This window comes from Rattus norvegicus, chromosome 14, assembly GCF_036323735.1.
Source record: "Rattus norvegicus strain BN/NHsdMcwi chromosome 14, GRCr8, whole genome shotgun sequence".
NCBI classification, from domain to species: Eukaryota; Metazoa; Chordata; class Mammalia; order Rodentia; family Muridae; genus Rattus; species Rattus norvegicus.
In genome coordinates, this window is record NC_086032.1 from 6,293,508 (window position 1) to 6,317,527 (window position 24,020).

Genomic DNA, 24,020 nt, shown 5'->3' on the forward strand with positions numbered 1-24,020 from the left:
AACATCGAGTGTTCAACTGGTGAGCCGTGGTCTCAGAATCCACTGTTCTGCTGAAGGACGGATCTGTCTTCACTGGAGGAAAGGGGGACTTAGGTCAAGGCTTCACCCTTCCATCAAGATGTTAGGTTTCACTCACACCCTGCGGCTGAGTCAAAGATGCTGCAAACTATGAAAGAATCAAAGCAGGGAGCCGTGGAGAGATGGGTTCAACATCAGACCCAGCACCACACACCCCATCTCCTCCTCCCTCCCAAATGGCTCACCTCTCCTTTTCTTCACAATTCAGGAAGCAATGACAAGACTACATGTGGCTTTAGCCACCGTAGCATCCGTCTTTGTCTTGCTCAGCTCTGTTTTCTCCTTAGGGAAATGGACCCACCTAACTGGCACCGACACCTATGTGGACTCAAGAGCTCAGCCCCGTGGTATGCAGGCTCTCTAGTGACTGACATCCACCCCAGAGCTGCCGTCCTGATTTACAAGGCCGTTGCTCCCCCTCTTCTGTCCCAGGCAGTGATTCCAGAACAGGATGTTGCTCATAAATCTCTCCCTGTAGCTTACCTACCACCCACTGGCCAGCTTGTTTTAACAAAAGTAGTTAATTCCCATCCCCCTTAGTATAAAGCCCTTTGAAAGGTCACCAAAGTTCTGTTCCTGAGATCCTTGCCCATCATAGGCACTAAATGTAAGGAAAATGTCATATCTCAGCATGCATGACTACAAAAATTCTACAATGTACTATGAAGGGATGTCAATTTATATCTCGAAACATTCTAAATCCAGGCATTAAAAAAAAAAAGAGGGAGGAGGGCTGGAGAGATGGTTCAGTGGTTAAGAGCACTGGTTGCTCTTCCAGAGGTCCTGATTTCAATTCCCAGCATCCACATGGTGGCTCACAACCATCTGTAATGAGATCCGATGCCCTCTTCTGGCCTTCAATCATATATGCAGGCAGAATGTGGTATACATAATGAATAAATAAATCTTTAAAAACTTTAAAAAAAAAAAAAAGAGAGGGAGGAATTGAGCAGAGGACACCTGTAATCTGAGCACTTGGAAGGAGGAAGCAAAAGGAATAGGAATTAAAGGTTATCTTTGGAAAAGTTTGGGACCAGCCTGGGCTACATGAGACCCTTCTATAAATGAGTAGACAAACACAAAGAAATTAACAAGAAGGGGGTGAGGGGGCTGGAGAGATGGCTCAGAGGTTAAAAGCACTGCCTGCTCTTCCAGAGGTTCTGAGTTCAATTCCCAGCAACCACATGGCGGCTCACAACCACCTATAATGGGATCCGATGCCTTTTCCTGGTGTTTCCTGACAGCAGAGTCAATTTTCCTTCATTTTAATTGTGTACCAAACCTAGGTAGACTGCTAGCCCTCAAAGCTGTGGTTTGCAACCTTCCTAATGCTGCAACCCTTTAATACCTCATGTGGTGGCCTCCAACCATAAAAATATTTCATTACTACTTCATAAATTTGATTTTGCAATTATGAACTGTAAGGTAAATATTTGGCACTCAGGACATCTGACAGGCAACTACTATGAAAGAATCGGGACCCACCCACAGGTTGAAAACCCTCTCACTGCCTTAGAGACACAGAGTTGTGGTGAGAGCCCTCTGGACTGAGCCAGATCCCAGACCCTGCACTTTAGCTAAATCTCTGGAGCCTTCTTGTTACTAAGTTGCCACTGAATTGTTACTCTTTTCTCTTTCGAGCATTCCCACCTTCTCACTGAGATCCATTTTCTACAGAATAATATGTATCTTGAGCACTGACCTGCAATGAACTCCAGACAGGCATATTAGGTGCTCCTGGAGACCAGAGGCATTGGATCTTCCGAGCACTGGTTCTCTTCAGGACTTGCACATGCTCTCAATCACTGAGTCATCTCTCCAGCCCTCCACATCAATTCTATACCTAGTCACTTCTACCTCCAAGAAGCCTACACTGATGGTTGGCCACATATGCAATGAGGTGTCGTCCTATATATTCCTAAAAGCCCCACGATTTCCTAGTAGTGATTACAGATAAAGGAACAGAGGGGCAAAGCAGGGATGAAAGACACAGCACGTGCCAAGGCATGGGAAGTCTATAGATGCGCTTGTGGGACTTGTGTCGCTAGGCAACAGGGTTGGTAGAAGGTAAGTCCTGACAAACAGGAGGTGAGGTCCAGGGACCCTAGGACCTCAAAGAGAATCATGGGAGTGAGATGGCTCAGAACTCCCCTAGTCTAATGATGCCCTCCTAACAAGGAGAAGGGTGGGTGGAGAGAGCAGGGAGTCAGCGCTAACCTACTTACAGAGATACCAAAGGATTGCAGGACAAGAGGGCAGCCTAGCTCAGGCTCACAAGGAAGTGCAGACTGGGCACCACCACTGCGGGTGGTAAAGCCACTTTGAAAGTAGATACAGGGGCTGGCATGGCGGTGCGAAGTCGGCAATCCCAGCACTTAGGAGATGAGGCGAGTGAGATCAGGAGTTCAAACCCAGCCTCTACTACATATAGGGTTGGGGGCCAGGCTAGGCTATTAGATCTTGAGTTTTAAAAGAAATTGCCTTTAAAAAATTGTACAGAAAGAAGCAATTCAGAGAGTCGGCAAAGTTCATTGTTTGTTGTTTCAGATAGAGTCTCGCTGGTGAACTGTTGGATAAAGCTGCTAAGACATCTGCAGGATCTAATCAGACTGCAAAGTCGGATACATAAGCCGAGATGCGGCTACACCCAGGAGGAAGAGCAAGATTTGACCACACAAGTTGAGGCTGGGCACGGTGGTGTACAACTTTAATTCCAGCACTGGGGAGGCAGATGTAGGTGCAGGCCTGGTGTATAGTGAGTTACAGAGCAGCTAAAGAAACTCTGTCTCAAAATAATGTCAATTACTACCACCATCACCACCACCACGTCTATCATCACCACCTCCTCCTCCTCCTCCACCACCACCACCATCATCATCACCACACTATCACCAACATCATTATCATCATCAACACCACCACCACCACCTCCACCATCATCACCATCACCACCACCACCACCTCTTCCTCCTCTTCCTCCACCACTACCACCACCATCATCACCATCATCATCACCATCACCACCATCACCACCATCACCACGACCACCACCATCATCATCATCATCACCACCACCATCGCCACCAACACCACCACTACCACGATCACCACCTTCATCATCACCACCATCACCACCTCCTCCTCCTCCACCACCACCACCACCACCACCACCACCACCACCACCATCATCATTTAAAGGCATGTACCATCAATACATCTGCAGGGTTTGGTTTGGTTTAAGACAAGGCCTCACTATGTAGCTCTGGTTGTCCTGGAACTTACTATGCAGACCGGCTGGCTTCAGTCTGTGGGGATTCGCACACACACACACACACACACACACACACACACACACACACACCTATTTTTACTGTACGAAAATAAAGGAACAGCTTAGAGGTGATCATTCTGCCAGCTTTGCACATCTCAAAGGAGGAATTCCAAGACAAGATTTCTCTGTGTAGCCCTGGCCCTACCGGAACTCACTGTAGAGCGGGCTAGCACCACTGCAGCCCAGTGAAGGAAATTGCTGAAATGTATTTTTTGCTCTGTTCTGCGCTCTCGCCTCTGAAACACTACTTCCCACTTGGAAGTCGGTACTCCATTCTTAACGTAAGGAGATGTCCTATCTCAGGCGTCAAGAGGCCACTGGAGGAAAATAAGTCTCTGCCGGATGTTGACGGTCTAAAAGAGGAGCAGCTGCAAAGTGTAACCGTTGAGAGAGTGATCTGCGAGGCCACCACCTGACACCTGTGTGGGGCTGCAGGGACTGCAATCACTCTAGGAACACCAGCGCCTCCTCCCTTGTATTTTATACTAACAAATCTTTCTCCTGACATATGGCTCCTTAGTCGCCGGAGTTTCCTCCTAGGTAATCAACTTTGTGCTTTCACCGGGAAAGGTGCTTCTGACTGTGGTTGCACTGCTGAACCCAATCCCTTAGGTGCAACCTGCTGTCTAATTTAACAGTTTCAGAAGAGACAGCTGGCTCCAGAAAGATCCAGCACAGATCTCCGAGGCAAGCCAGGGTGCACAGTGCTTGCCTTCCTCCTGTTCCTAGGTCCTGAGCAGCTAATGCATAGCTGGGTTTGAGTGGAGGTCTTAGGGGTCCGATAACAGTAGAACTTAAAACAGGCATAGTGGTTCATGCCTGTAATCCCAGCACTTGGAAGAGTGAGGCAGGAGGATGGCCGGTGAGTCCTAGGACACCCAGAGCTGGAGTGAGATCCTGTTTCAAAATCTATCAATAAAAATTAGAAAGGTAGTTTGACTGCTTGCCACAGATGAATCAACTAATTTGCTTGTTTATCGCCTACAAAATGTAAATCTATTAGGGGTTGTAAGATTGAAATGAAAATATGTCTCCCCAGGATCAGTCAGAGCTAGAAAGAAACCCTGCATAAAAACAGGATGAAAGAAGCATGGGGGGAGGGGAGGGGAGAGATGTTTAAGGGCCTGACTGTGCCCATTAAATATTAGTTGCTCTCAAGTAAATATTATTGGCTCAAGGCAGTGGTCAGTGACACGGCATTTGCCTAGGATGCCCTGAATTTTAGCCAAAGCCTGTTAAAGAGGAAAGTTGCTTTAACCTTGTGGTGCCTACGCTCTAAACACAACTGAGTGTGCATAGCTAGTGACATGCATCTCTAACTGGCTGGTGTCACCCACCCTTCCTCTTAAGTGGATGAGGCAGGCTTGAATATAGTTGAGCACACCTCAGCTGGACAGTGTTTTCCCCTGCCAGCCCTGCAGGAACTCCAAGCTCTTTGCCAGCTGTGACCTCTGCTCCCTTCCACACTCTTCCAGCTACCAGGGAACACAGACAGCGGTCTATTACCAAGTATTTGCAAAGACAAGAAAGCATCAGAATTCCCAGGGGACCAGTGCTGGGCTAGCCCTGCTCAGCACTAGCTCAGTCACGGGAGACATGCTCTGACCTCCGGCTTTGAGTCCTGCAGGGCTAGGACAGGAGTCAGGTGAGGAACGGTCAGCTTACAGAGGGTGAGCCCTAGCCTTCGGGGCCAAGTATGTCCTCAGTGGGGACAGCAGTCCACGTCTTAATTGCATAAAATGTGATCTTGGTGTTGTCTCTTTCAGAATAGAAAACTGTTCCAAATACTATTATTTCCAGCTACAAGCTAAAGGTATTGACCGCATTCAAAGTCCTGTAACTGCATAAAAGAAACCCTATCTTCAATCTTTGAGTGAAGACTTTACAATTACTTTTGAATTGGTTTTTTTTTTGTTTTGTTTTGTTTTAACATACTGCCTGTTTTCTTTAGAACTCAGCTCTATGCCCCTGTGTGTGAGTGTTTCTTCTGCTGTTAGGGTTAGATGGGGAGGGAAAGATCTAAACTCTCAATCTTCCTAGGACAGCAGGACTCAGAAATCCCTCCATACCTAGCCCTACTGTAAAGGACAAAAAAGATCCCTGCAGGGCCACCCCATGCAGGGAGCATCTTCCCAGGAGTTGAGAACCGGTGTGCATCTGTAGGTAACCTCTCAGTCTGCCCACGACTTTAGTAAGGGTCAATCTTCTTCCAGGAAGAAAAGCAAACTTTCTGGAGCTGCCGGCAACCACCACAAGAAACCCTGTTTTCTTTTAATTAAAAAACAAAACCAAATGAAACAAAATCCTAGAGGTCATCCAGCAGCTTTGTTTACAAGTAAGAGTGGAGCAGCCCCCCATTTATCAGCCTCTGGGGGATTCTTTTACACTTTGATGTGAAAGGGGTTGGGGTCCTTTGTGATTTCAACGACTCTGACTGCAATTCTTTCACTTGCAAACGAAGCCCAGCCCCCAGTAAGAGCCAACTGTCAGAAAAAAATTCATTGCCTCTGCCTCCAATTATTATATCGAAGTTGTGGGAGAAGCCGCTTTAAGATCTCTCTCTCTCTCTCTCTCTCTCTCTCTCTCTCTCTCTCTCTCTCTCTGTCTCTCTCTCTCTCTCCTCCCCCCCACCCCCCTCCACCCCTTTTCCCCTCAGAAGTCTCCAGCACACCCCTGTGTTTGGTCTGCCTAGAACGGCCCCTTTCCCCAACCCCGCCCAGAGAAGCAACCTCTGGCTATAAGCAACCCATCTGGAACAACTTTCTCTGACTTCTCTGCTTTCCTAGAAAGCCCCAGGGGTCTAGCCTTACAGATCCTTCTAGTGTTCCTCCCTTAGGGCAAGGCGGTCACTTCCTCCAAGGTAAGGTGTAAAGGAATCACCAGCCTACACACACTTGTGGTTACCATAAGGTACCCATGACCCCTTTCAGCCTTACCCTGTGGAACTTTCTTTTAAAGAATTTTAAGTGTTTAAAGAACTCTAAAGTAGCTAAGAAGTCTGAAGGGGTAGACAGAAAGAGGAAAGCACCCAGACGGAGACCTTTCATTGTCCGTTTGTTTCTGAGACCAGGGTCTCTCTGTTGTCCAAGCAGTCCTAGAACTATGTACACTAAGCTGGTCTTAAACTCAGAGACCCTCTACCCTCTGACTCATAAACGCTGGGATTAAAGGCACTCTACACCATGCCAAGCAGATTTTTTTAAAAAGTAAATGTTTTAAATTAAAGAATACCATTTTTTTTTTTTAAAAAAAGCAGGGAATGGTAGCACACCCCGAAGGTAGAGACAGGCTTATCTTTGGGAGTTCAAGGATAGCCTAACCTACATATTGAATTTCAGGCTAATTAGTGCTACACAGTGAGACCATGTCCCAGAAAACCAAAAAAACTAATTGCAGATTTTTAGGCAGTCACCCTGGTGCACATGTGCAATCCCAGTGTTCAGGGGACGGAGCCCCTGATAGTGAGGTTGGGGCCAGCCTGGACTACACAGCAAGACCATGACTCAAAAATGAATTATAACACAGTGATTAAATATATCTCTTAAAAGGTTTACCTTATTTATATTTACTTATTGTGTGTGCACACTTGAGCACACCACCACACACGTAGAAGCCAGAGGATGGCTTACAAGAACAAGTTCTCAGCCACTAATGAATTCTGGTAAACAAACCCAGGCCAGCAAGCAGCTGGCACCTTTACCCACTGAACTATCCAGTGCACAAAAAAGCCTTGGGGCATGGATGTCTAAGAGGAGCAGAAAGCTGGGGGCTGCCCTGTGTAGGGCGTTTTGTGGCTTCCCTCCCAAGAAAGATTAGCCTGTTCCAGAGGGTGGCAAACAAACCGATGGGGTGGGGAGCAAAGCCACACCCGACCTGGGAACCCCCACCTGATAGTCACCTTGGTACAGATGCAGTCGAGGCCCCCACAAGAAGCAAACAGATAGTCAACGTGAAACATACCTGATATAACAGTCCTCAGGCAGACAGTGCCCTCACCCCACAGTAATCAGGATCCATGCTCCAGAGCAGGGCTCCAGAGAAAGAACTGACACAGACCTAGTGCTTAATGTGCAAGCAATTTTAAAGCATTTCAAAAGTTTCTGAGGGCCAGACACAGCACTACACACTTTTAATCCCAGTCTATGAGTCAAAGGAATCTCTGAGTTCCAGGATAGGAACACAGCCAGTTCCAGGCTGGCCAAAGTTACAAAGTGAAACTTTGTCTCTAAAACAACACACAAGAGAGAAATCATGTATCTTCAATTACTTCCTCTTTTGGCTGCTTTAATAAGGTATGTTTGGTTTACTAAAATAATTTATGAACACCCTGACTTAATAAATATATGCTGCCTGTCTTGTACCAATTTTATTTTTCATTTATTTTGAGACAGTCTCACTGTGTGGCCTCGACTAGCCACGTCTCTATTTAGACCACCAGACTGGCCTACAACTCACAGGTCAGCTTGTTTCTGCCTTCTGAGTGCTGGGATTAACGGCACTGTGTGCCAGCCCACAACAGAACCCCATACCAAGCCCAGGGTTTAATTGTGTGTGTGTGTGTGTGTGTGTGTGTGTGTGTGTGTGTGTGTGTGTGTGTTGCTGGGAATAGAACTCAAGGTCAGATTCTTTAAAAAGTGTTTGTTTGTTTGTCATCTGCCCAACTGTGCTAAGATCTCGAGGGTGACAGTCCCTGGGGAGTCTGACAGTCCCTGGGGAGTCTATTCTCTTCTATTTCTTGGATCCTGAGACTTGATCTCAGGCTGTCACTGTCAGGCTTAGCAGCAGGCACCTTTGTTCCCTGAGCCACTTTACTAGCCCCCTATAAATCTTTATTTTATTTTTTTAAGAATTATTTATTTTATTTATGAGTGCACCGCCGCGGTCTTCAGACACAGAGGTTATTCTAAGCACACAAGCCTTAGAGCCTAAGGTGGCTTCACATTTATCTGCATGGGGGCATTGGATCCCATTGCTAATGGTTGAGAGTCACCATGTGGTTGCTGGGAATTGAACTTAAGACAGTGCTCTTAACTGCAGAACCATCTCTTCAGCCCCCCTTCCCCCAAACCCCCAAACTTTTTTATGATAACAAAGCAGTATCTTTCTGCGCTGCTGGCTGGGAAATGGGTTCATTTGGTACAGGTGCTAGGACAAGCTGCTCGAAGTGTAGATGAAAGCACATGGGGTCTTCTTGTGCTACTTCTCTTATTGCTTGCTCAATATGCTTCAGAGCCCAGCCATCTAGTGACTCTAGCACGCCCTGTGGCCTCATGCACACAGTCATCTGAGCCTTTGCAGGTTTCAGGAATATAAGGACAGAAAACCAAGGTCATGATTTGAAATGATACCCCAAGCTTGTGAAAGTCAGGGGGAAGTGAAATTACGATTCTATCTCTGGTCGCTGAATTCTGAAGGAACTTCCCAGCCAATCTCACAGGATGAGAGAGGTCACAGCTGAGCTGTTCAGACAAAAAGGATCCTTCCTCCCTTGGCATCTGACAGAATCCAAACACATGCGATGTTCCCACCTAAGCAGAAAGGATGGCCTGGGCAGTGTGCGCTACACGGAGAGCAGGGACAAGATTACGTCCTCAGCTCCAGTTGTCAGCCTTCCTACAGCTAGGACAGAAGGCAGGGGGCAAGCCACATGCTAAATGTGAAGCCACCTTAGGCTCTAAGGCTTGTGTGCTTAGAATAACCTGTAGATGGCTCTGGATACAGCTGCCCCACAAGTACACAGGTCTCCTAAATGCCCACCCTCCACCCAAATAAAAACACATGCACACAATTCACAGTAGAAAAAAGTACAGTGAGAAAAAGACACAGTGGGCTACTATTTGGCGATAGAAATGAATGAAGCAATAAATGCACGCCTCGACACACGTGTACGTTTGTATGAACTACCCGAAACAGATATAAAAGCATCGGGCTGACGAGTGCTTTACATAGCATTAATAGGTGGGAATGGAGATACCAGGATTTACTACCAAAAATGTAGCTTTCATTATTAGCGATGAGAATTCCTAAAAGTGGGCTGTCGTGGAGTTGGGGAAAGAGCTCAGCAGTTAAGAGCACTGGCTAGTCTTTTGGGGACCCTGGTTTAGCTCTCAGCTCATCGTGGAGGCCGGGTGGCCTCTTCTGGGCTCACCAGGCATGCACACGCGCACCCAACACATGCAAATATATGCAGGCAAAATACCCACATGTGCAAAACTAAGAAAATGCTAAAAAATAAATTTGGGCTAAAGGTATTAACGTGTATACTTAAAATGGGTGTAAATTATACCTTAAGTTTGTTACAGATGTGTAAATACTATGGGAGATTTTCTCTCTCTCTTTCTTTCTTTCTTTCTTTCTTTCTTTCTTTCTTTCTTTCTTTCTTTCTTTTCAGTTTTTCAAGACAAGGTTTCTCTGTGTAGCCCTGGCCATCCTGGAACTTGCTCAGTAGACCAGGCTGGCCTCAAACTCACAGGTCTGCCTGCCTCTGCCTCTCAGTGCTGGGATTAAGGTATGCGCTGCTACCATAGAACCTATGAACGCACACCTTAGGCTACCAACTGCTATGCATCTTGTTTGTTTGTAGATGGGAAGTAATGGGCTTCTGAAGAGGCTGGCCCTTCTGTTTAGGGTCTGACTGCTAGCCAAAGCCCCCCCTTGAAGGAGAATAAAGGTTGCCTGAGTGGGAGATTGGTGTCAGTCGGGGTTTAAGACGCTGCAGCCACAGCACATGATCCCCCTGAGCCGGTTTGCCGAGGCTCTAAGAGTCAAGCAATCAATCTGCCTTTGTAACTGTGTCAGGAGAGGCCACTGCACCAGCTGGTTACAGATCCTGCCCACAGTTCCTGTCATGATTGTGATGACAGGTCATATGATCTTACTGGGAAATGACTCACTACCTCTATTTCTACAATTTAATCCTTACTTCCCACCCCCTCCCCCAGATTAACTAATCCTTCAGTAAACACACAAGGAAATAAAAAAAAAAAAAAAAAAAAAAAGATTCCCTCCTGTCTGGGAGATAAACCCCAAACCAAACACCTCCTCAAGCTCAAACTCATTTAAAGTTCCAGGAACAGTGACCAAAACCTGACAATGAACAATTGTTTCTGAAATGACAGAAAGCTGCAGCATGGGCAACAAGCAGCTTGCAAGTCAGGCCAGAAACTACTTCACCTGGAAAACCCTGTCTCTGTCTGCACACCATATTTCCGGGTGTGGCTTCATTACAATGCCAAGTCAATCCATATTTCAGAAAGAAAGAGAAGAGGAAGATGAAAAAGAGGAGGAGGAGGAGGAGGAGGAGGAGGAGGAGGAGGAGGAGGAGGAGGAGGAGGGGCTGGAGAGATGGCTCAGTGGTTAAGAGCCCCAGACTGCTCTTCCAGAGGTCCTGAGTTCAATTCCCAGCAACCATGTGGTGGCTCACAACCATCTGTTGTTATGGGATCAGATGCCCACTTCTGGTGTGTCTGAAGACAGCTACAGTGTACTTATATATAATAAATAAATAAATCTTTTTTTTTCTTTTTTTCAGAGCTGGGGACCGAACCCAGGGCCTTGCACTTGCTAGGCAAGCGCTCTACCACTGAGCTAAATCCCCAACCCCATAAATAAATCTTTAAAAAAAAAAGAAGAAGGAGAAGGAGAAGACGGAGAAAAGAAAACAGCACAAGGCCATTAATCTCTTTAGTACACATGTAGCACTTCACAGTCCCTGGGGAAAACCGGTCTGAATAGTAGGTGTTAATCTGGTTCACACCTTGTAGCTTCCTCAGTAACTGGTACTCTTCTCAATTAGGAGACACACAGTGTTGCAGTTTTCTGCAGGAGGACGACACCACTGACCAGATCAGAGATAACAAAATACAAGCCCTCTGAGTTCCCCAAACACTGAAACACTTATCAGCACAACTTTGGAAACATAAGTATCACCCTTCCTGGGCGAAGATTAAATCAGACCCAAACAATCTGGGATATACGAAACTCTGAAATAAAATTTCTTCCCCTCAGCTCTGAAGCAAATATTTCCTGACCACCTCTTAGCTTCGCTCTGGTTCTAGTGTCCCACCAGGGCCCCATCCCAAAGATAGCACAGTATGGAAACCTTAGTTTCCTTTAAGATTCACAGAGGAAGGGGTTGGGGATTTAGCTCAGTGTTAGAGCGCTTGCTTAGGAAGTGCAAGGCCCTGGGTTCGGTCCCCAGCTCCGGAAAAAAAAAAAAAAAATAACGTTATGGTTGGGGGCGCCACTACAATGTGAGGGCCTGTATTAAAGGGTTGCCACATTAGGAAAGTTGAAAACCACTGCCCTAAAGGGTACTTGGGGGCCTGGTGGGATGGCTCAGTGGGTAAAGATAAGCCACCAAACCCAGCAATCTGACCCAATCTCTGGAACCAAGGTATGGAAGGACAAATCAAATAGCCTCCTGCAAACGGCCCTCTGATCTCTACACAAACTATGTGGCATGCACATACCCATGTAAACCGCACACGCACGCACACGCACGCACACGCACGCACACGCACGCACACGCACGCACACGCACGCACACGCACGCACACGCACGCACACGCACGCACACGCACGCACACGCACGCACACGCGCACGCACACGCGCACGCACGCACACGCGCACGCACACGCGCACGCACGCACACGCGCACGCACGCACACGCACGCACACGCACGCACACGCACGCACACGCACGCACACGCACGCACACGCACGCACTCGAGCACACAGAAATAAATAAATGCATACAGTAAGAAAAACATATATGTTTAAAATATATCCCTGTCTCATAAAAGAAAAAGCAACACTTTCCTATCATTCTCCGGAGTCCTGGTTGTTCCAGAACTAGCTCTGTAGACCAGAGTGGCTTCAAACTCACAGAGATCCCCCTGCCTTTGCCTCCACCAATCAGCTTTAAATAAAGCAAAATACTACTACTACTACTACTACTACTACTAGTAGTAGTAGTAGTAATAAGCCAGACATAGTGGTGTGGTGTATGCTTTTAACCTCCTTAGAGAGACTCTGCTTCTAAAACAAAAGGATAGATAGATGATTGAGTGATTGGGTGATTGATTGATTCTTAGTCAGGTCTCGTTATGTAAACCTGGCTGGCCTTAAACTCTCTAGGTAGACCACCAGGCTGGCCTCAAATGCAGGGATCTCTTTGCTTCTGTCTCCCAGCTGCTAGAATTCAAGACATCTGCCTGGCTATTTGAAATTATGTATATATGCTGACTAATGTGGGGGTGTGTGAGTACTGGGACCCTTAGAAGCCGGAAGTGGGCAACAGATTTCAGGCAGCCAGGCTTACAGGTAGTTTTAAGTTATCCAAAGTAAATGCTGGGAACCAAATTTGGGTCCTCTGCAAGAGCAACAAGTAACATTTCTGAATCATCTTTTATTTCATTTTATTTGAAACACTAGGGTCTCATGTAGACCAGGCTGACCCTAAACTCTGATCTTCTGGTCTTAGTCTCCTGAGCAGTGGAATTACAAACATGCACCAGGACTTTCTTTTTGTTTTGATTTTGTCTTTGTTTTTGTGTCTTTGAGACAAGATCTCACAAGGTAATGTTAACAGATCTGAAACACACTCTGTAGACCAGGCTGATCTGGAAATCAGAGAGGAGCCTACCTCCCTCTGCTTTCCCAGTGCTGAGGTTGAAGACATATGCCACCATACCCATATAATTTTCTTGTTGATAGGAGGACGTAGCTGGGCCTTGTGTCAATGCCTTTAGTCCCAGCACTTGGGAGGTAGAAGCAGGCGGATCTCCGAGTTGGAGACTAGCCTAGTCTGCAAATCAAGAGCAGACCAGACAGGGCTACAAAAAATCCTGTCCTAAAAACAACAATAGCAACAACAGCAACATGTAGTTAGGCTGTATTCACAGATGGATCAAAATAGTGAAAGGTAAAAGAGTTTGAATATAAGGGGACCCAGGTTGACCAGATGGTTGGTTGGAGCTGGGCATCAATTATACAGAACTGAAAGGCATCAAGGCTTTACCTAGAGCCAAGTGACAAAGTATATTGGCAGGGAGAAGCCTTGTAGACCTGTAGACTAAGGGGAATCATCATCTTGACATTCTGGCAAAGGTGTGATGAAAGCTACTGGGCAATCGAGACTAGAGAACTGAGGTCTGACCTAAAATAGCTGAGCGTTCAAACCAACACAGAGGGTCAAGTCTACATAGTCCCAGGCTGCAGGAGGTGGAGACAGGAAGATCAGGAGGGCCAGTCTGGGCTATGGGTCATCCTGGGCTACATGAAACTCTTTCTTAAAGACAAGGTGTGGTTGGAGAAACTGCTTAGTGGTTAAGTGCACACACACTGCCCTTGCAGGAGACTGAAGTCCTGCCCACACCCTCTACAGAGTTCAGAATAGTTCACAACAACTGGAAACTACAGCTCCAGCTCCAGGGGAATCCAACACTTCTGGCCTCTAGGAGCACCTACACTTATGCACTGGCATGCATGTGCGTGCATGTGCGTGTGCATGCGTGTGCATGCGTGTGCGTGTGCGCATGCGTGTGCAAGACATTATGCAAGACTATAAAACCTAACACACACACACACACACACACACACAAATAAATCTTTTAGAAAGAGAATATGTGTGCTGAATCACATGTATTCCATTCTATATGACTATGACTATAAGCATAATATTCCAGGGTTCCTGAAACTTAAAATTCTCAGCAACTGAAAATCTAGATGGCTATAGGCGATATCTGAAGATCATCCTCTTGGAATGCTGTGAAGGGCCAAGCAAAGCCCATATGGAGACCAGATCCACCATGAATGCCACCAGCTTACAAATTCTCATTTAAAATGAGAAAACCTGAAGCCACCTAAATGTCAGCTAAGAATACAGGCACGGAGTAGGGAAGACCTTTGGAAGCACAGTCAAAGCCAATCTATGAAGGACAAGACATTTATGCAAGACCATAAAAACCTAAGTGTAGCCAAAATTATGAATAAACTTAAAAGACAAAGGAGGGGCAGTTTCATACTCTGGTCTTAGAAGGTCCCTGTGGTAGGGAAGAGAATGTACCAAAATTCACAACAGGACCTGCAGATCACAGCACTGAATTCCATAAGTGACCCTCATAGGGGAGGAAGCAGGAAGAACAGACTTGGTCCTGAGTTCCCAGGTTCCGTTTCTTCTTTCTCAGTAAATACTAATTGAGTGGTGTGAATCACATTTTCTTTTTTTAATTTTAATGTGTTTTTTTAATAGCTAATTTAAAGAACTTAACCATATCGTTGGAAATCCTTTCTGGATATCCATGGAGGTATTCTTCAAGACTGCATCAAAAGTTACTACAGAGCACACATCACAAAGGTAGTGAATTCTACACAATTAACACCTTTCACTTTGTACAAAAAAGGCAACTTCTAAACTGCACATGCTGAGTAGAAGGGATGAGGGAGAGCAAAAGCCAGGTATTAGAGGATTCTCTCCATGGAGGCACTCATTAAAGACACCCGTTAGCACAGACAGCTTCAATGCCTGGTTCCTAAAACCCTAACGTATGCTCAGGCCAGTATCCTGAAACACAGAATCTGATGATCTAGCTAACAGACCCACTTTTCCCTCCCTCCATGTATGTTCCAGTTTGACACTGAACTTCCAATAAACCCCTAGCCCATGAATTACAGAGGTGCACCATCACAGCCCGCTAACTCCCAGAGATCCGCCTGCCTCTGCCTCCCAAGTGCTGGGACTAAAGGTGTGCACCACAACACTCAGCTTAACTTTGCTTAGCTTTTTAAAAAAGGGGTCTCACTATGGAGCCCTGTTTGGTCTTTCTGTGTGGTCCAAGCTGGCTTAAGACTCTAGAGTGCTGGTATAGGCAGGCATCACCATGCCAGCTGGAACTTCTTAGAATATCAGATTGTAAAGTTAAATGTCATTTTAAATGTTAAACTCTTTTGAATCGTGGACTCCACACTTACCTGCTGCTGCTGCTGTCCTTAAAAGCCATTGCTGCTGGTCAGTGGAAGGTGTTCATCTGGAAGAAAAACAACAATCGTAAATATGAGCCCATGAGTAAACACACGGGCAACCTACCAAGGAGACAGAACTATAGAGCTCACATTTGAATTAGAAAGTGGATCTTCACAAATACAAAACGGCTAAGAAATATTGTAGGAAATGCTCATCATCCTTAGCCATCAGGGAAATGAAAGTTAAAGATTTCATGTTAACGCAGTCAGAGTGGCTAGGATTAAGGAAACGAAAGGCAACAGATGTTGGTGAGATTCAAGGACGCCTCCTGCACTGTGGGGAGTACAAATCGGCGCGGCCACCATGGAAATCAATGTGGCAGCTCCTCAGGACAGCAGAAATAGATCCACCATGTGACCGGACTACACGACTCCCAGGCATAGACCCGAAGAATTCTATTTCCTACTGCAGGTTCGTGCTTGCCCATGTTAATCAATATGTCTGCTCACTGATGTTAGTCAATGCTTTACCCACAACAGCTAGGACATGGGGAGAGCCTAGATGCCCATCAACGCAAGAATGGGTAAGGGAAAATGTGGCAAATATTTATAATGAAATTCTGCTCAGCTGTAAGGAAGAATGAAATTTGTAGGTAAACGGTTGAGCTAGAGAACATTATACTGAGCGAAATAATGGAGGCCCAGAGATGACAAACGTCACATGATCTCGCTCACACGTGGCTCTGAGGATCAGATCTTACATGTGTGTGTCCAGTGAGGTGAGGCCTCAGAGCACAGGAGATTAGAAAGAGACCATTGGTTGAAAGGAAGAGGAAGATCTTAAGGGATGGTAGAGCGCAGGTGGCATGATGGGGGGAGGGGAATGCTGGCAGGGGGTTAAGTTGGGAGAGAGATGGAAGGGTAGAGCAGGGGGTGATTGGGGAAGGGGTAGACTAATACTAAGGATGTTTGAAAAAGACGAACAGGAATCTACTCTTCTGTAAACTTCTATACATTTATATGGAATTTAATTTGACCCAGTGTCAGGTGTGGGATACCTCCCCCTAAGTTGTTGGCCAGGGCTATCCATGAGAGTACACGGCCTACTCTTGCTCTCAGTTGCCCACCAGGACTTCCTGGTAAGACCCTATTGCTAAAGACACATTTGTTATGGTCCTGACTAGGAAGCTTTCTCCTACTGGCTAGTTTTCCTAGTGTTGGAAGGTGCTGTGCTGGGAGAGAAATTCATCAATAGTCGTATTCACTTTGAAATCCTGTGAACGCAACAGTCACCAGAAATGGGAAAATGCGCACAGATACAACAGTAGACAAATACACTGTGACCTACTGGTTTCTGAATGGATTTAAGGTCACTCTACACCTGATACTGTAATTCTGGCCCAAGATCCAGGTTTGGGGGCTCACAGATTGCATGGGCAGATCAGCTACTGTGTGTGTTTGAAACAGGGTCTTACAGCACATAGATAGCCTGGAATTCACTATGTAGGTCAGGCTGGTCTAGAACTCACAGAGATCAGCCTGCCTCTGTAGGGAGGATTGAAGATGTGCACCACATCCAGCAAACCCAGTATATTATTCTGTTACATATTATCTCTGTCACATAGTACCTTGGTCAGTCACATAGTACCTCTGTCACATAGTACCTCTGTCAGATAGTATCTAAAGTTGTAACTCTCTACTCATAGATAGTGCAGCTCTCTGACCTTATCAGTGAATTTCTTTGTGCAATGGATGGCAGTTAACCCAGTAATTCATATGGGTCAAGTGCAGAGAAAAAGTGTTAGTGGAGTGCTCGCACCCAAAAGGGCCATCTATATCATATCCCCTCCCCAAGGCTCAGGGATCATCTCAGAAGAGGGAAAACAAAGGTTAGAAGAGCCAGAGGTCAGGCAGGACTGAAAGGAAGAGTTGTCTTTCAGACTTGAAGGGACTACTTATCAGTCCAGCACCTGAGTTGCCTGCACAAGACATGGGTGATATCCAGCCCCACCCCTAACTGAGATGCTCAGGCAGTTTTCAGTAAGGAAGAGTAGGTTTTCCAGCGTGGGTAGAGCAGACTCCAGTGGTTGGGTTCCACACTCAGTAGCATAGAGCAGCACAAATTGAAGTTCATGGGAAATCAAGGAGAAAAGAAGAACATGAAGTTTGGGGGAAGGTAGATGGGAATGGATCTGGAAGGAGCTGAGGATGCTCAAAATGCATTGTATGACATTCTCAAAGATTAAAACTATTTTAGAGAGAAAGAAAATTGTTCTCCACTAACTTCCTAGTTGAATGACCAAAACAGTATATTTTAGAAGTCAAACATTACTATGAATTTTGAGACTGCTACTCAAAGCATTTTAGAAGGAAAAATTGCACAGGTTTATTATGGGATCGAGGGAAGGAAATACCATTTTCCAGTGTCAACTTTGAGCCAAGCATGATGTTAAGTCCAAGAGAACAGCTGATTTTCATGTAAGACTGTAAGGCTTTGAGAGAGAGAGAGAAAAAAAAAAGTAGGGGAACATATGCCCCAGCCCCTATGCCATGCCTGCTGCTGCCTGGGGTCACAATGCCTATAATTATTAAACATGAATTAAATGTAGCTAGGTGTAGAGGTACATGCCTATAATCCCATAAGAGTTCAAGGCTGGGCTAAGCTATATAGCAAGTCCCTGTATCAAAAAACAAATAAATAAGGTGTCTTCTCCTCCTTTCTCCCTTTCTCCCTTTAATTTTAAGTGTGGTCTCAAAACCACTGTATGAGAGAGGTTGCCTGATCTCCCTGCCTCTACCCCCTACAAGTTGCAATTGCAGGCATGTGTCCTACACTGGCTTAAAATAAAATTCTCGGTTGATTCTCTGAAAGTAGGACTGAATTTTAGGAAAACGCATTTGTTCTGCAGTCTGTGCAGGCGGCCTTGGTACTACTATCTGTGTCTAGGAATAACTGAGTAAATATCAGCAGCTGTTTCCCTTCCCTCCTGTCCATTGGCTGCACTTAGCACTAACTTGCTTCACTGTTGTCTGTTTCTGCTTTTCTTCAAGCATTAGTAAAGACAAAGTAGGTTGCCAAATGTTCTTAATCATTTATCACTATTTGATACAAATAGCAACACTACATGAAATCTGTAGTCATTTTCAGTTGTCTCCTGTTATTACTTTAACTGTTACAATTTCTTCTCAGGCTGACCCAGGGTGCAGGACTTTCCCTAGGCAATGCTGGCGGTACTGATAAGGCCTTTGATGTCCCTCTTCTCCTACTTTAAACCAGTAACTACAATGTTTCCATGCTGGTAGACATTATTTGTTACTGTTATCTTCTCTCCCAAAGGCTACAATGAAGCAGATGGTATATTACCTTTCACTCAGACCACAGCAGCTGTAAGGTTTTCAGGGTCAAACTTATTTTAGAGTCAGTCCTCCAGCCAATTACAGTGGCCTTAGACAAGTTCTACAATCTCCAACTCCATATCCCTATTCATCCTTCTCTGACTTTGTCTCCCTTTTCTCTTTTTCTCTCTTCCCATACTGCTAATAGTTTACTTTCTGCCCCCTCCCCTCCCTGCACACAAGATTATCTGTGTGCAATATTAGAATTGTGTAGGCATTATTCTTGATAATACTTCTGTAGAAGCATCTGAAGAGTCTATAATGGAACTCCCACATACGATTCTGCTGATAAAGAAGTCCAAACTAGGGCTGGAGAGATGGCTCAGCGGTTAAAAGCACCGACTGCGCTTCCAGAGTTCCTGAGTTCAATTCCCAGCAACCACATGGTGTCTCACAACCATCTGTAATGGGATCTGATGTCCTCTTCTGGTGTGTCTGAAGACAGCGACAGTGTACTCGTATACATAAAATAAAGACATCTTAAAAAAAAAAGTTGTCTTTAAATTTGTCTGTTTGTTCGTTTTGTTTTGACACAGTCTTGCTATGTAGCTCTGGCTGTCCTGGAACTCACTATGTAGACCAGGCTGGCTCTGCAGTCCCAGAGCTCTCTTTGTGTCTGCCTCTGCCCTTTGAGTGGAATTAAAGTTCACCACTACACCCAGCAACTAGATTTTATTTATTTTTATTTTATGTATGGGTGTTTTGCCCGCATGTATGTCCGTTCATCACCTGTATGCCTGGTATCCAAAAGAGGGAATTGGATCCCCTAGAACTGGAGTTACAGACAGATGTGAGCTGCCATGTGGTTGCTGGGAATTAAACCCAGGTGCTCTGGAAGAGTAACCAGTGCTCTTAACCACTGAGCCATCTCTATAGCCCTCTGGTTAGCATTTCTCGTTTAAGAAGTTACTTTGTAAAGGAATCATTCCTTAGAATACAGTCACTTACATAGTTACACTCTGCCCCAATCCTCTACCCCAACACATAGTCACGTGAAACTGGGCATGGGGCACTTGCCTGTAATCATACCACATACTAGTCCCAACACAGTCCCATGAGGCTGGGCATGGTGCATATGACTGTAACCATACCACTTGGCTGAGTAGGAAGAGTTCAAGGCTAGTGAGTTTGAGACCAGTCAGGGCTACATGACCCACCTGCACTTGCCCCAAAGGGAAAAACCAAAATTGGAAAAACCAAGGAACCTACCTCTCTCTCTCTCTCTCTCTCTCTCTCTCTCTCTCTCTCTCTCCCTCTCCCTCTCCCTCTCCCTCTCCCTCTCCCTCTCCTTCTCCCTCCTCTCTCTCTCTCTCTCTCTCTCTCTCTCTCTCTCTCTCTCTCTCTCTCTCTCTCTCTGTGTAGTCATATGGGGTCTGAGATGTAGCACACCAGAAGAGGGCATCAGATCCCATTACAGATGGTTGTGAGCCACCATGTGGTTGCTGGGAATTGAACTCGGGATCTCTGAAAGAACAGTCAGTGCTCTTAATCTCTGAGCCATCTCTCCAGGCCCATATATATGTGCACACATGTATACAAAAAGGTAGGTATGATAATAAAAGTGGTAACAACCTGCCACATATGACAGAATGGGCAAAGTCAATTGTGGGACATCATTCTGAGAAGTAAGGGGACATCAAAGAGAATTAGATGAGCCAATTTAGGGTTTTTTTTTTTTTGTTTTTTGTTTTTGTTTTTTTTTTTTAAGGTCTGTATTCACACATAACCACACATACAGCTTGGACAAGCATAAGCCAAGTGGTTGTAGCACAGGAGTATGGGTAGGCATATTCATGTTAAATCCTGTAAAGTTTACCCTTGTGTTATTCAAATGCTGATTTCTCTGCCCTCATATCTTTTTTTTTAAAGATTTATTTATTTATTATTTCATGTATGTGAGTACACTGTCCTCAGACACACCAGAAGAGGGCATCAGATTCCATTACAGATGGTTGTGAGCCACCATGTGGTTGCTGGGATTTGAACTCAGGACCTGTGGAAGAGCAGTTAGTGCTCTTAATCTCTGAGCCGTCTCTCCAGCCCCCTCTGCCCTCATATCTTGTTTCAACCTGGACATGGCTTTGTAATGCTTATGTCAAGAATCTCCTGTCTCACGTTTGTGTAAACAATTCTTACCATTTATTCTCTACCTTGCCAATAAATGCTGACCATTCAATGGCTGGGTAGAAGAGAGAATAGGGCGGGGCTTGTGCCAGCCAGGGAAAGGAAGAAAGAGGAGGAGGAAGAGGAGATTGACCATGAAAAGACTTTTGAAGAGTTCAGCTGGGAGATAGAAACCCTGACTGCAAGTATTATTTGGGATCATGGCTGGGAGGTGGCCAGTTTAGCTTAGGGGTTAAGATAGACCATTTGACTGCTCAGATATTGAGGTGAAGCTTGAAAATATATCTTGGTCTGTGCTCTTATTGGGAACTAGTTAGGATAAATAGATACTGTCACTGTATTAATTTACTAAATACATATGTTGAGGCCTCCCCCTTCACCCTCAGCATAGCAGTAGCCATCTTATTGTTCCAAGCCTGCCAGCTATCTCATACTGTTGCTGTGATATGCCTGCCAGTGACTGACATAGAAAAATAACTTGACTCAGAGCAGGGTCATGCTGACCACATACCCTGCTAAGTTCTGTATGAGGTTTGTTAACCTTAAGAAATTCCACGAAGCTTTACATAGGACCCACCAAATTAGAGGTCGATAGGAACTGTTCTAAGTGGCTGATCACCGGGCAGCCCTTCCTGTACCTGCCTTGAGCTCATTTTTGTAGTTTTAGCCTTTACAGGCTGACAGAAAAAGATGTTCAGGGTCATAGCCTCAGCCCCTAAATTCTGGGCCCTGATTGGTCAGTCTTCATTGGTGTGCTTTCGCAAAACCATTTGAGTCTCACCGAGATCAGTATTTGTGTGGTTTTTGGGTGACTCTTGAACCCCAACATCTGTATTAAAAATAATTTTACAAATATTACAAATCTTTTATTATACTCTTCTATGAATCTACTGGCTTTCCGACCCTTTAGATTACTTTTTAAGATTCATCTGTTTTGTGTGTCTGAATGCTTGACCTGCAAGTATAGGAGTGCAGCATTCACATTCCTGATACCTGTGGAAGCCAGAGATTTATCAGCTCCCTTGGGACTGAAGTTACAGAGAGCTGTGAGCCACCATGCATGAGGTGCTGGGAACGGAACCCAAGCTGTCTGCAAGAGCAGCAAGTCCTCTTAATCACTGACCAATCTCGATAGCTCCCAGGAGATGATGAAGAAGGAGGAAGGAGAGGAGGAGGAGGAGGGGGAGGAGGAGGGGGAGGAGGAGGGGGAAGAGGAGGAGGGGGAAGAGGAGGAGGGGGAGGGGGAGGAGGAGGAGGAGGAGGGGGAGGAGGAGGAGGAGGAGGAGGAGGAGGAGGAGGAGGAGGAGAAGAAGAAGAAGAAGAAGAAGAAGAAGAAGAAGAAGAAGAAGAAGAAGAAGAAGAAGAAGAAGAAGAAGAAGAAGAAGGTGGTAGTGATGATGATGGTTGTTTTGGGTTTTTTGAGACAGTGTTTCTTTGTATAGCTGTGGCTGGCCTTGAACTCGCAGCAATTTGCCTGCTTCTGCCTTCAGAGTTCTAGGACTAATTTCATTACATCATCACCATCATCACCATCATCACCATCATCACCACCATCACCACCATCATCACCATCATCACCATCATCACCATCATCACCATCATCACCATCATCATCATCATCATCATCATCATCATCACCATCATCACCATCATCATCATCATCATCAAAACCAGAAAAGTTTTAGTTCAATGGCTGGCTCACACAGAGCACTTCCTAAGTGGTGGTACTCTAGTTTGGTGTGATTGGTCATACCCAGAGGTCCCACTTTTGAATGGACAGAGTGAATTAGTCAGGTCTCAAATTGCATGATCACGACCTAGTTTCCAACGGCAAATATGACGGGGTCTACAAGAGCCAGAGGGCACTTGAACCAGTCAGTTTCTATTCATCTCTACTTCTTCTTTTCCTCCCCCCCACTCCCCAGAGTAGCCGTCCTTGATAGTAGGCAACATGTTGGGGTGACACATGATTCTCACATTCTCCCCAACAGCCTCCTACCACCATTTTCCAGAGTTCTACCCTCCACCCCAAAGACCCCAAACAGACTTTGTGGATGTGACTTCTCCATCTTCCGGTGCCACATGACCCACAAGCCAGGAAACCAACACTGGAGCACAATTTATATTTCCGGCCAACTCCCGCCCATGTCAGGGGTTCTGGTACTCACACCAGATGCAAGCACACACCCCATGTCCTCTCTGCCATTCATTGTTTGGTGCTGAGCTGAAAAACACGGCCTTAGAAAGCCGACCCCCACCCCCGACTCCTGAAGCTCGGTGTTGTAATATGCTTTCAACAACTTTCCAAAGCCACAACTCGCTTCTGGGATAACTGTAAGAACTAACAATGGACTGGATATCAAGTGACAAGTGCTTGGCCCAAGTTTATGTTTCTTCTACAGCAAATCCAAGAGACTTCCGGCTATGGCGCAGGAACCGACTGCTCTGCTCCGCTCTGCTCTGTTCCCCGCGTCATGCCTGTCTTCTTAACGTACCAAAAGCCTGATGCTAGAGCCAGACATCTCACTCATACTCAAGACGAAGAGGAAGAGTGAGGGAGGAGGGGGCGTGGATGGGCCACCCAAAATGTCCTCCTTTTTTCAGGAAAGGAAAATCCTTCCTCAAAACTAGACCATCAAAAATCCACATCTAGAAAACAGCCCCTTTCTATAGCTTCAGTGAACTGGCGGAGAGGAAAGATGGCCCAGCCTCTAAGGCCAACGAGTGTAGTTCCATACGAAGGTAGGGTCCATGGCAACAAGAATAAATGGGAATGGGTGTTAGCATTTCTTCTAGGCTCCGCCCTACAGTTACCTGGCAACAGCCAGGTGTGCCTGACTCACTATAAAAAGGGCTGCTTGCCCTCTCCTCTCTCTCTGGCCCTCTTGCTCTCTCCTCTTGCTCCTGCTCCCCCTCTCTCCCCATCCCCCTCCCTCCTCCACGTGCCCGTGGCCGTCCTCTATTTCTCTCTCTCTCTCTCTCTCTCTCTCTCTCTCTCTGGCTTTCTTTCAACTCCCCTCCCCACACCCCGAATAAACTCTATTCCATAATATACTGTCATGCGGCTGGTACCTCAGAGGAAAAAGGAATGCCTCCGCATGGGCTTGCAGAGGTACCCCTGTCCCC

General features: G+C 45.8%; 1 protein-coding gene across 1 annotated transcript in view; it reads right to left on the reverse strand.

Moving 5' to 3' along the window:
• The window catches only part of Aff1 (ALF transcription elongation factor 1), a 162,985-nt gene that overhangs the window by 127,644 nt on the left and 11,321 nt on the right, over positions 1-24,020 (reverse strand). Inside the window, exon 2 of the mRNA XM_006250632.5 lies at positions 15,384-15,439. Coding sequence (XP_006250694.2) covers positions 15,384-15,412 — 29 coding nt within the window. The 5' untranslated portion in view covers positions 15,413-15,439. The remainder of the gene's footprint in view (positions 1-15,383; positions 15,440-24,020) is intronic.